At 47.5% G+C, this 13,045-nt stretch overlaps 1 protein-coding gene and 1 long non-coding RNA gene across 2 annotated transcripts in view; both read right to left on the bottom strand.

The window, feature by feature from the left end:
- Nucleotides 1-3,540: 3,540 nt before the first annotated feature.
- Nucleotides 3,541-9,046, bottom strand: LOC130872139 (uncharacterized). The gene is made up of 3 exons (XR_009056886.1): nt 8,459-9,046; nt 7,865-8,072; nt 3,541-4,116 (listed from the first exon to the last, which is right to left on the bottom strand). It is a non-coding gene; the product is annotated as an uncharacterized LOC130872139 (long non-coding RNA).
- Nucleotides 9,047-9,412: 366 nt separating this feature from the next.
- LOC130871426 (uncharacterized protein KIAA1671-like) overlaps nt 9,413-13,045 on the bottom strand; it is a 98,693-nt gene continuing 95,060 nt past the window's right edge. The window contains exons 13-14 of the mRNA XM_057764760.1: nt 9,529-10,330; nt 9,413-9,421 (exon numbers count right to left, since the gene is read on the bottom strand). Coding sequence (XP_057620743.1) covers nt 9,413-9,421; nt 9,529-10,330 — 811 coding nt within the window. The remainder of the gene's footprint in view (nt 9,422-9,528; nt 10,331-13,045) is intronic.

The following is a 13,045-nucleotide window of genomic DNA, read 5'->3' as shown; positions in this document are numbered from 1 at the left end:
TGACATGCATATGGTTTAGTTGCTCAGCGACTGCTTCCTCTGAGGTAACCATCCCTCATCTGGGTCTAGGCTCAGACTCTCCTGATGCTGCACTACCATCACAGGTCCCTAGGTCAAAAGCCCTGGGGGCATCCTTGCCCCCCCCCCTTCCTCTCACACACTAGGTCCAAGCATCTGTTTTAAATATTGACTTATTTCCTCTCTTCTCGGTCAGGGGCAGGATCCATGGGAGAGAAGCTGTGGCTGACTTGTTCGATGTTCAGTTCCTACCATCTAGAATAGACCTTGGAATGTACTAGACATTTAATAACTATGGGATAGATGGAAGGATAATGGATGGAAGGATAATTGCATGCAAGAGTGGGTGGGTTGCTGTATTGGATAGGTACATGATGGATGGATGGATGGATGGATGGATGGATGATGATTGGATGGATGATGGAAGGGTGGATGGATGACTGGATGGATGGATGATGGATGGATATATGATGGATGGATGGATGAATGGATAGATGGATATAGAAGACCATATTATTATGTTTTATGGTCCTGTCTTGCTTACAGGACCCTATGCTCCTTAAAGAAAGAGATTATGTAATGTTCATCATGTGTTATACTGAGTTTGGGGGTCACTGTGGGCTCAGGACCTAACAGTTAAAGGAATAGGGTCCAAATGCCTCTAGTCTATATACAAGGACACCCAAATCCAGAGAAGAATATGACTTTGCTTTACATAGGAAGTCCTCACTGCCACCTCTGTGCCCTTCTTCCCTCCTGAGATTGTTGGGGACAGATCTTAGCTCTTGGATCATCTCTGTTTCCTGGCTGGAGCTGGCGGGACAATTGCTGATGCCCTAACTGCGGCAAAATCTGGAGGCCATCGGGATGCCCAGCCTCTGATCTAAATCCTTAGTATCCCCAAGAACCTTGTGATGAAAGGCAGGTGCCTGCTCTCTAAGTTTGGGTCTGAGCCTCAACTTGACCACCGTGGATGGAACAGCACCACTCACTAGGTGCTAGCGCAGGTTCCTTCAGCTGCTGAGGCCAGCAGGACTCAGCCAGTGGAGGTGATCACTAGAACTTACCTGGTGTGAGGGGAACCACCTCCCTTAGGCTGTCCTCTGACCTCCACGTGCTCACTGGAACACCCACTCCCCACACACATAATAATTTTTTAAATTAAATTGAAAAGTCAGATCTAGACAAAGCAGAAACTGTCCGTTCTGTCTCATTCCAGCTCACTGTAGGTGAACACCGGTAACTGGAACCTGACAAAATGTGCTTTGGGGTTGGAGGGCCTCACTCAGTTTTCTGGGCACCTGTTTAGTGGCTGTGATTTTCACAGGTGACACTGAAGCTTACCCAGTCTTTTCAAGGACCCAGACACACCAGAGCACCCTGGGACAGTGGTGGATGGGGGGGTAACCCTTCTGTATGCTATTAGCCGATGAAAAAGCTGATTTGGCCTTTAACAAGGCAGAATAAATCTAGGTGGGAAAGCCAAACAGGGAGAAAGAAGGGCAGAATCATGTGAGACAGGAGTCAGAAACCAAGACACAAGACACAAGCAGACAGGTAGAGCCACAGCCACAGGGTAACACATAAATTAAACGAAATGGGTTAACTTAACTGTAAGAGATATTTAGTAATAAGCCTCAGCAATAGGCCAAAATTTGTAATCAATATAACCTGAGTGATTATTATTATTATCGATTGTATTTTGAGACAGGGATTTTCTGTGTAACAGTTCGTCTTAACTGTCCTGGAAGTAACTCTTGTAGACCAGGCTGGCCTCTAACTCACAGAGATCCGCCTCCCTCTGCCCCTGAGTGCTGGGATTAAAGTCTTGCACCACCAGCTCCCAGCCTAGGGATTATTTCAAAGCTGCTACTGCACGGTGCAGTTCAGAGAAACCTCCATTTCCAACCCCTCCATGAAATTTGTAAAATGGTTTCAGGATCACCTTAGTCACAGAGGTTGCTCCAGCATGCTTCAGTATCTGGTACAGATTTGTAGCACTGAACAGATGGAGAGGGAGGCCAATGCCTGTAATGTCAGCCCTTGGCAGTAGAGCAGAACGGGATGTTTGAGGTCACCATTAGGCATGTAGGGCCCTCATTGAGCTTCGGCATGGGTCACTAGCCCTGTCTCGAAGAATCAAAAATCAAAATACTTTGAGACATACCAGTCCACAAAAGTTGAATTCATTCTTTATGATTCTCCATGCTCTGTCCTGTCTTCCTCTCTCTCCCCACCCCCACCCCGTACTGTGCCTGTGTGTATCTGTGGTTCTTCTTACATGTACATGGATACACTTGTGTCTCTGTGTACACATACATTCCTTTAGTGTATATGTATGCGGAAGCCACAACAAAACCTCAGTGTTTGTTCCTAAGACACATTCACCTTGTTTATTGACACAGGTCACTCATCTATATCGGGTCTTGGTGATTCTGCTAGGCTGCTGGCATTGACAGTGAGAGCCGATAATCAGCAGATGGCTGCCTTGCCAGTGGTGGGATTCCAAGCATATGTCACCATTCCTGTTTGTCAACAAAGAGGAGGAAGACAGGAAGTCAGAAATCATGCTTGCCTAGCAAGCAGTGAAGGGACACCTCTTTCTCAAGCTTCCTTTGCTTTTTCAGGGGAGGGTTTCTCTGTAAACAGCCCTTGCTATCCTGGAACTCCCTTTGTGAACACGGCCGATCTTGAACTCACAGAGATCCTTCTGCCTCTGTCTCCTGAGTGTGCTTCCTTTGCCTTGGTTTTTATGTTTTCCCCAGTTGCTCTGATTTTTTTTTGTGTGTCTCTGAATTTCCTGAGGCAGGTCTGTGCTCATGGCTGGATAGCTAAAGCGGGGACATCTAAGCTGAAGGCACCTTCCCAGGCCTCTTTGTTTGTTGCTGCTGTTGTTTTTTGTTTTCTTGAGCTATAAAGGTTTTTCAATATGGTTGGGCTTTACATCCCTTAAGGCCTCCTTTTCATTTGGCCATCCCAGAAACTGGTTTCTTCCCTCCAGTGAGAGCTCTGGGACCATGTGACCTTGAGCACAGAACACCTTCCTAGCTACTTCCTGGACTGCTCACGTCAAGGCAGTCAAGAAGCATCGGGTGTGACCATGCTGCAGACGTGACTTGTCTGTGTGCTTCAGACACAGCTACCAATGAGACATAGGTGCCCTGAAGCATGGGCTGCTACCAGAGTCAATGCCAAAGCTTTGTGGGAAATAGTTTTGAAAAATACCAGCCACGGTGAAATCAAACAGGATTGGGAAATCCTGACTGAGAAATTGTGCTGCAGTATTTCAGTTCACTTGGATTGGATATCATAGGTGTATATCAACGTGAAGAGGTGGGTCAGTGTCGGGGTCCAGCCCCAACATAAATTATCTCCCTGGGCCAGTGAGGAAGGGTAGGAATAGTCGAGACACAGTTCACAGGGCAATATCAGGAGGGAGTCCCAGGATTCATTCTAATCCTAAAGATCACCCATGTTTATTTTCCAAACAGCTTTTATATCAAAAGGTAAACTGAGGGGGAAGTTCATTAGCACTCTGTTTTGGGGTAGGGGGACTAAAGTCACTTCCACAAGTACGGTTGCTCTGTCAGGCAGCCTGGATTAACACTTCCCAGGTAATCTCCATAATGGCAAAGAAAGAATCAGAACAATATTAGCATATCCTAATCTTTTGAGGATGGCGACATCCTGTCTGGAAGTCATGTGACCACCTTCCCTGTGGCCAGGTATGAGCTGGTCTGTAAGTTTGGCTGCCATACAATGTAGGGCCTGTATAATACTGCCCCACGGGTCAGGATAAAAATCAAGTCAACATTTAATAAAGTAAATAATAAAGAGGAATTTATTTATTGAATAATGAAATAATAAACAGAGAAATTTCTCTTTTAGGCCTGGGATATGTTCTTAAGAGTAGAACATAGTCCTGATGCGCCAACATCAAGTGAAAAGTAACGGTGGGTTCCATACCACTGTGGCATCGTTGGAAATGCTGCCACACAAAGCTATGAGCTGACATGTTATCCCAGAGGGGGAGCTTACAACAGGTTACCCCGCTGTTCTTCATAGGTTCAAGCGACCCATGATTTTCAGCAGAGTCATCTGAGGAGACAAAAATGAAGTTGAAAGCACAGTTATGCAGGAGCCTTTCGCTAGAATGCTGTGGACAAAAATCACTGTTATCGCAGCTTGAGGTATAGATCCCGCACATAAGAACAATCATTTATGAAAGATGAAGCCTTCACCCATGTTTCTTTCTATTCCCTTTTCTTCATGCCTCCCAACTTTTATGTGTGTCTAGGTTCATATGTGTCTTCTGGAGCACTGCCTGTGTCCACTCCTGTGTGAGTAGGAGGGGTCTCAAGTGTCATACTTACTTCCTGAGACACTTTCCCTGAACCTGTGACTTGTCGGTAACTCTAGACCACCTGTCCAATGATGAAAAGGGGACTTCTCCCTTCTACCTCCATAGAGGTAGGATGAAACGCTCACACTGGCCTTCAAGGCTTTTGTGTGGCAGCTGGTTCTGAGCCCACGCCCTCACATTTAAAGACCGAGCACTTGGTGGAGTGAGTTATTCCTGTCACTAGGAGGGCAATATCATGGCTACATTCTCATCTTATGATAGCTCTCAGGAGCCTAATGTTGTCAACAGAACAAATGAATAATTGACCCTGTGTGTAGTCAATCCCCTGTTGGAGCTCTGTATGGGAAGCAAGAAAAGCTTATGGTTGAATATGTTCACGAGTGCCTGCAAGGTAAGGAAGACCAAAGGTTATTATCCATTTCCTGCCATGGTGAGCAGCCTGGGGATCAGGAAGTTTGGCCAAAAAAGAAAACAAAACAAACCACATGGTTTCTTGACGTGTGTGAAGATGAGCAGTGTGGATTTGCTGTCTGAAAGGGGCAGAGAAGCGACCACACGCGTTCCTGAGGTAAGACCGAAGGGCAGATGAGGTTGGTGCCTTCAAGTCTTTGAAAGGAAGTGGCCTGGCTTTACTGGATGGTGTCCCTAATGGATTCTGCAACCTTGTCTGTCAGGGACAGATTTCTTTCACATTGTCCCTGGCTAGACAGCCTTTGCTTGGGGAGAGCTGACCAGACATGTGTGTCCCATTCTAACCTTCCATGGTGCTCAGCCTGAATTCTCTGGCCACCTGCCCACCTGCCTCCCATTCAGCTTCCCCATGACAGGAGGCAAATCATGATGTCAGAGTCACACAGAGTTTACTAATCCCCTGCTTTCCAAGGTCTCATGAGAAAACTGAGAAAATCGCCGTTTGCTTGCTTAGATGGCTTTCCCAACACAAGGAGCTGATTGGCAGGGCACTCCCTAAACTCCATGGTGCCCTGCACTGGTCCAGGACTTATGTTCACATTGACTACTGTGTCTGGTAGTCAGCGGCAGGAAGACACCAACACTGAATGCCCCACCTCTTTCAGCAAGTTGGCAGAGAGGCTGTGGCATGGGTTGGTTGACGGGGGCCACTGTGGTCAGGCTTCCACTGTCACATAAGGCAGACCACTGATGGTTTTGTATGTTGTGTCTTCCAATGAGGATTGAGGGGTGTGCCTGTTATTTGTTCTTTTTTCTGAGACTATCTAGCCCATTCTGACAGTGTGAGGTGGTCACAAACATCCAATTGGGTGCAGAGAGGCAAAAAGGGCTCCTCTAGGTGAGGGGCTCCACAAAAGAAACTTCGTTGTGGATAAAACTGAGTGTAAAGGTCTCTTCTGTCTTCCAAACATCTTTATGGAAGTGCAGGTTTGCAACTTTCAAGAGAGACAGTGGTGTCATCTGCTCTCTGAGAGTGTAAGGAGAACGGAAGAGTGGGGACATCAACAGTCAGAACTCAGGGCAAGGCTACCCAAGAGTTTCCTCTCCCCATCCTGGTTAGTATGTGGCTTAGTTTGAATGAGAATGGCCCCCACGGATGAACATGTTTGGATATGGAACAGGAGGTATGGCCTGGAAGAAGGAAGTGTCAGTAGGGGTCACAGAGCTTTAAGGATTCTAGAACCAAACCCATTCCAAATAACTCTCTCTCTCCTCTCTCTCTCTCTCTCTCTCTCTCTCTCTCTCTCTCTCTCTCTCTCTCTCTCTCTCTCTCTCTCTCTGTGTGTGTGTGTGTGTTGCTTGAGAATCAGTGTCAGCTATCACCTCCAGCTCCAATGCCATGACTGACTGCCTATTGCTAGATTCCCATCAGGATGTTCATGTGCTGTCCCCCTCTGCAACTGTGGACCCCTAAGTAACATGCTTTTTCGCTTAAGTGGCGACAGAGTAGAAACAGCAGGAAAGGGCAAATTCAGTAAGTGAATGCTAGAATAGGTATCTGTCTGCACCAAGTTCCTATCTCAAAGGCCCCAGGGTATCTGGCAAATGATTCATGACACAGGGAGACAAGTGTCAAGCCCTCCTCAGGATGACCTGCTGACCCACTGCACCATCAACACCAGTAGAGTTCGGCACTGTAGGCTGCCACAGAGACTTGTGTGTGCAAGCTGTGCTCAGCAGTGGCCGAGGGAGTAGACTGCTATTTGCTAAGCTGACACAACACCCATATTCAGAAAGACCAATGCCAGCATTCTCAGCAGTCATAAGAAAGCCCGATTCATTGGTGGAGTCCATCAAGACCAGGCTTCAGAAACTCATCCTCCATAAAAAGACACTCAGAGAACTCAAACTAATTCATCACTTCAGCGCTTCTCAACTTGTGGGTCTCAACCTCTTTGGGGGTCGAATGAACCTTTCACAGGCTCATCTAAGATCAGAAACAGGAGCAAAGGTAACTGTTTTTTGGGGGATCTCCACAACATGAGGAATTGTATTAAAAGGTTGCAGCATTAGGAATATTGAGAACCACTGATCCAAATAATCCCCTCAGGAGAACCCTGGATTCCCTGTCAGCTGGGAAGATCTCGCTGACCCAGAGAGCTGTTCACAACCTGCATGGTGACCATGAGGATTCTGCAGACACCTCACTCAGCAAGAATGTACACAATAACACTGGCTGACACCTTGTAGCTCCATGACAGTGACTGTTGCCCCAATCTAGACCCCGGATGTCATCACTGGACACAAAGCCATCCCAGGATGCTGGCCTTGTCCAGCAGTGATGTTCCACAGCCCTCTCAAGTCCTAGTTACCTTTTCACAGTAGCCAGAAAAGTCCTGTAATTTTAGTCAAAGTGAAAGAATCATTCACTGGGATAAAAATACTCCCACAGTTTCTGAACTTCCGGAACATGGGAAGGGCAGCGTGGACCCTGGTGGCAGGAGGCAGTGAGGAAAAGAACGCAGATTCTTCCAGATCAGCCTGAGGTTGTTAGAGCAGAAAGAGGAGGAGGATCCTGGGAAGGGGTTGGTTTGAACCCCTGGGGAGGCATGGTCTTCCGCTCCTGGGAACCCATGCCCTGCATCTCATATGTCTCTTCTTAAGGGAGTTTCTCCCAATCAGCCCGCCCAAGGTCCCTGTCCCTGCCCTACATTCTCATCTCTTTCTTCTCAGCTGCCTGGCTGGAACTGGAATTTCCTATGGGCAGACTCCTCTCCTTCCCTAGTGTCATGCCCTGTCCCCCTCACTGTCTTACTGATTTTCTTCTCTCTTGCCTTGTCCCACACACCTCTCTCCTCCTCTCTGCCCTGTCCATGGACTTCTTTACAGCTGGTCATCGATAAGGATCTTCAAAAATTAGGGGACGACTTGGTGATGACCCCATGTTGTGTGGAACATGAAGCTGCATAATGTGGATTGCAGAAGTTGGAAGGCTGGCTCTTTAAAATGGGGTGGCCCTGTGTCCGACTTTTCTGTCCAGCCATAGTGCTGGGACGACAAGTATCAGCTTACCTTAAGGGAGCTAACAGCTCCCACTGCAGGGAGAGGAGGGGTACAGAGCTTGTCCTTATGAGTCACAGCATGTGTCACTGGGCGTGATGATTTCGGGTACAATGCTCTATAATGTTCTGGCCTGGCCCCCTCTTGTGGCTGGTAGGCCACACCAGGCCGAACGAGACCCATGGTTTAAGAACCATGGCCCCAGGCCTGTTCTTCAGACCTTGAAAGAAGACACAAGCAAAGGACTCTGTTAGTGACTCAGACACAGGCAGGACTCACCACTGGGCTAGCCTCTTGTCCCACAGCACTCTACATGATTCCTCTTGCCTAACCTGATCTCCCTTCCCCAAGCCCAAACCCCTCTCCTTCCCTCCACTGCCCCTGGTTGCATCCTCTGCTTGTCTGCTTCAGGCTCAACTTTCCCAGAATCCATATAAAGGGGCAGAATGGGAAAGCTCCTTCTAGGGTCACAGACATTAGGGTTCTTGTCCTCTAAATGGTGCCGCGTATCCACGGCAAAAGCAAAGATGAAATACACAAGAAGTCACTGGGCTTGTCTACCCGGTCTCACTGGGACTCCATTCCCCACCTCTCCCAGTCCCTCACCTGGGGGTTGGGGCTTCTTCCGTTGGGGCGAGGAGACAACAGAAGAAACAGCAGCAGAGACGGCGGATTTGCCTCCTCACCCCTTTGAGGCGCCATCTCCTCCTCCTGTCTGGGTTCTGGTTTTCCTCACCATGCAAGTTGTCTTCATTTGGGCTGGGCAGAATGCCCTCAGTATCTTCACATGCTTCCCTGTGGCTCAGGGGAGTGTTCAGGGACTCCTCACTCTCCCAGGGGGGGCCAGGGATAATGATGACTTCAGGGTACAGACAGGGAGGCACAGGACCGCCAAAGCTTATATCAAATTCTGTGTCCTGGCTTGGATCATCACCTACAGTGCCCTCACTCTCCCTGCTGGGGCCAGTGCCCGTGCTGACATTGGTCACTGTATTCTGGCTCTCGGGAGCACAATAACCGGTTTCATAAATGTCTATGGCCTGGCTTGGATTTTCACCTACGGTGCCCTCACTCTCCCTGCTGGGGCCAGTGCCCGTGCTGATATTGGGCACTGTATTCTGGCTCTCGGGAGCACAATAACCGGTTTCATAAATGTCTATGGCCTGGCTTGGATCATCACCTACGGTGCCCTCACTCTCCCTGCTGGGGCCAGTGCCCGTGCTGACATTGGTCACTGTATTCTGGCTCTCGGGAGCACAATAACCGGTTTCATAAATGTCTATGGCCTGGCTTGGATTTTCACCTACGGTGCCCTCACTCTCCCTGCTGGGGCCAGTGCCCGTGCTGACATTGGTCACTGTATTCTGGCTCTCGGGAGCACAATAACCGGTTTCATAAATGTCTATGGCCTGGCTTGGATTTTCACCTACGGTGCCCTCACTCTCCCTGCTGGGGCCAGTGCCCGTGCTGATATTGGGCACTGTATTCTGGCTCTCGGGAGCACAATAACCGGTTTCATAAATGTCTATGGCCTGGCTTGGATCATCACCTACGGTGCCCTCACTCTCCCTGCTGGGGCCAGTGCCCGTGCTGACATTGGTCACTGTATTCTGGCTCTCGGGAGCACAATAACCGGTTTCATAAATGTCTATGGCCTGGCTTGGATTTTCACCTACGGTGCCCTCACTCTCCCTGCTGGGGCCAGTGCCCGTGCTGACATTGGTCACTGTATTCTGGCTCTCGGGAGCACAATAACCGGTTTCATAAATGTCTATGGCCTGGCTTGGATTTTCACCTACGGTGCCCTCACTCTCCCTGCTGGGGCCAGTGCCCGTGCTGACATTGGGCACTGTATTCTGGCTCTCGGGAGCACAATAACCGGTTTCATAAATGTCTATGGCCTGGCTTGGGCCATGGCCTATGGTGCCCTCACTCTCCCTGCTGGGGCCAGTGCCCGTGCTGACATTGGTCACTGTATTCTGGCTCTCGGGAGCACAATAACCGGTTTCATAAATGTCTATGGCCTGGCTTGGGCCATGGCCTGTCTTGGAGTCAGTATCCCTGCTGGGACCAGTGCCCATGCTGACCTCAGGGACTAATCCCTGGCTGAGGGGAGCACCAATGGTGTCTTCAATTACTTCGCTTTGGCTTGGGCTAGGGCCCATATTTTCTTCAGGGTCTTCCCTCTGGTGCAGGGCACAGAGCAGATGGAGGCCTGACTGGATGGTGATGCTGCCCTTCTCCTGGATCTCAGCCTCTCCGCTGTCATCCTCCATGTCTAAATCCTCTACGCAGGAGAAGTAGTCCTCCTCTAACTCACTGTCAAGGACAGTTTCATATGATGACGTACTGTCCGTCTCCTCAGAATAAATCTGTGGGGCCGAAAAACCCGGCCAGCTCTTATGCCACAGGTTTTCCGTTTTCTCCTCCTCCATGGCCCCCACCCTGACAGGTGGGGGCTGGGACCACCACAAGATTCTAGAAGGTAAAAGACAAAACCAGGTCTAGAAGAGAAGTTTATGGCTCTCAATGTCTACATCATGAAAATCATCAAAAAATTAGCTATCTCAAACCTCCTTATGATACATATTGGGGTCAGAGGTTAAAAAGAAAATAAACGCCAACCCAAACCCCAAAGCAGTTATGAGAAAGCATGAGAAACCTCAGAGATGAAATAAGTGGTCTCTTAGAGTCAGAATCAAAGGCCAAAGAAACAAAGATCAAAGCAAAGATCTGGTGATTTGAAAGGATGAAGTCTGAGAAACCCTTGACCTGCATCACCCAGAGAGAAGATTCAAATTCTTGAAATGTGAGACAAGACATGAGGAATGAAAGGACAAGCAGGACCTAGGGAGCCCTGCGTGTGTGATGTGAACTGACTGCAGAGTTGATATCCCTGTAAGCAAGAGATTTCTTGAGTCATAAAAGAGACACTCACATTGATAAGATGTTATCAAACCTACATAGCACTTGCTGCCTTCCAGATACTCCACCCTGGGCGTGAAGATCAAGTCTGGATGTTACAAAACATACAATATAATCAATTTAGGGATGACATGGAAAGAGAAACACAACTTCTGCTAGCAAGGACATCCCAGGACCAACAGAGTGCATGATGGGTCTTTCCGTATAGCGGAGACCAGTGTTCGTCAGGTAGCTTCAAAAAGATACTAGGAAAGATCATTGCAAACACAGTCTTGAAAAACAGTATAACCCTGAGGCTTAGCCCATAACAACAACAACCACAAGACACACACACACACAGGCTTGAGTATACTCCGATGTTCTTGAGGAATATCCACTTGTACATCTGTTATCAGATTCCTTGCTTCTTCACACAAGTTCAAACAATACATGACAGCTAGGATGTTTCCTGTTCACAGAGAGTTCAACGGGAATCCTAGGACAGTTCTATGGGGAAACTAGCAAGCATGTAAGGAGATCAAGTGAAGAGGTCCACACTTGGCCACAAAACATCAACTTTTGTCATTCTCTGAAGAAGAAATAGACATGAGCTTCGCACTGCAATGCCCTCCCCCTTCCAGTTCCAGAGAAATGGTGACTAGAGCTATGGATCAGTAGCTCGAACTTTAATTGAAATGGGGAACTTTGGGGCACACACAAGGGGCAGCTGTAATGTCACAGGCAGATGAAAATGATCCCAGGTCACTGTTTATATCTATAGAAGTGTTACAAAGGATTTTTTATTTCATACAGATATCGTTTAAAATAAGAAAAATGAAACCAAAGTAAAACATGGCAAAAAATTTAAATGGAACAATTAAATGAAATGAACACATAAGCAGAAATCTGTGCCTCAACAAAAAGCATTGAGTGTATGTATCAAAAAGAACAACTGAACACAAAATCCAGCCAACAAAGAGGAAATCTCCCAATGTCAAGGTCCAAGACATTAGGAGATTCCAGTTTATCAGGTCAAGTGTAGAAGTCCGGTGCTCTCTATCCAACAAGAGTTTCTCTGCAGCATCAAGACAAACCGCAGTCGGCTGCAGGGCCTTATAGGAAGAGATTTCAATAACTTCTCACAAAGGCTTTTTGTGATATCACAGTAAGGAATGGACCAGTAACAGCAAAGAGACCAAAAGGTGATTCTCTACCCTGCTCCAGGGACTGCATAACTTTTGTCAAGGCTATGAGCAAATCCCCCAACAAGATACATCTTACATGACAAAGGGTAACCCTCCTCTTAGGCTCTCAGGGGACAGGGAGGGATGGCAGATGAGGAGCTGGGGACTTGGGAAGATACATCTGAAGCAGTTGGGTACATGCCTTTGGCAGGTCCATGGTGCATCCAGTCACCCAATTTCTCCTGAGGCCCTGGGCTTTTATGATTTCTCCAAACTGCACCTCCTGCTAGAACCCAGGCATTCAGACATGTGAGAAGGTGTGAGACCATTCCTATCGAACCTGAGCAGGACACTTTGACTTTAAGAACATAGTAAGCAGGTAACATGGTAACAAGGTAACAAGTGCCATAGTAACAAGGTGAACAGACTCAGCAACTCTGTGCTGACCTTTGCTAGGGACACGGGTATGGACTAGTTAGAGAATGAACCCATGGTCTGTCCCAACGCCCTTTGCACTAGGATACTAAAGTTCTCTAAGTATTCTGACGACTACAGACATTGTCTCCACACTTCACATATTCCATTCCTTTGTCTAAAACTCATATAGATGCTCATCTAAAGGATGCCAGCCCTCCCCGACACTGGGATGCTGTAATGAAATGGACTGTACCTCATGGCACACATGACAGTTTTTGGTCGTTTTTGCAGGGCGTTGGGGTGCAACATAGCAAGTGTGGAAGATAGTTACCAGGGTGGATGAGCATTTAAGTGCTTCAAAGGATTTATGAGATAATAGAGGGCACAGGTAGATGTGATAAACATCTACATGGTGATGAAATAGATGGCTTTTACAGCTTGTCCATACTAATAAACTTTGAAAACCAGAAAAAATATATTTAAAAATATCAAGGAACCATGTTTAAGAATAGAAATATGGGACTAGTCAGAAGAAACTGAATGAAAAGCACAAATTAAGACAAGAACCACCTCAGAGACAAAAATCAAAACCAACAACCTGGGAAGCAAACTCACTGTTTGGATGTCAAAGCAAATGAACAGCGTCTGTTTTCGTAGATCAGTAATATCAAGGTTTATGTTAATCAAA

This window comes from Chionomys nivalis, chromosome 3, assembly GCF_950005125.1.
Source record: "Chionomys nivalis chromosome 3, mChiNiv1.1, whole genome shotgun sequence".
NCBI classification, from domain to species: Eukaryota; Metazoa; Chordata; class Mammalia; order Rodentia; family Cricetidae; genus Chionomys; species Chionomys nivalis.
This window is presented reverse-complemented; position numbering and strand designations above follow the sequence as displayed.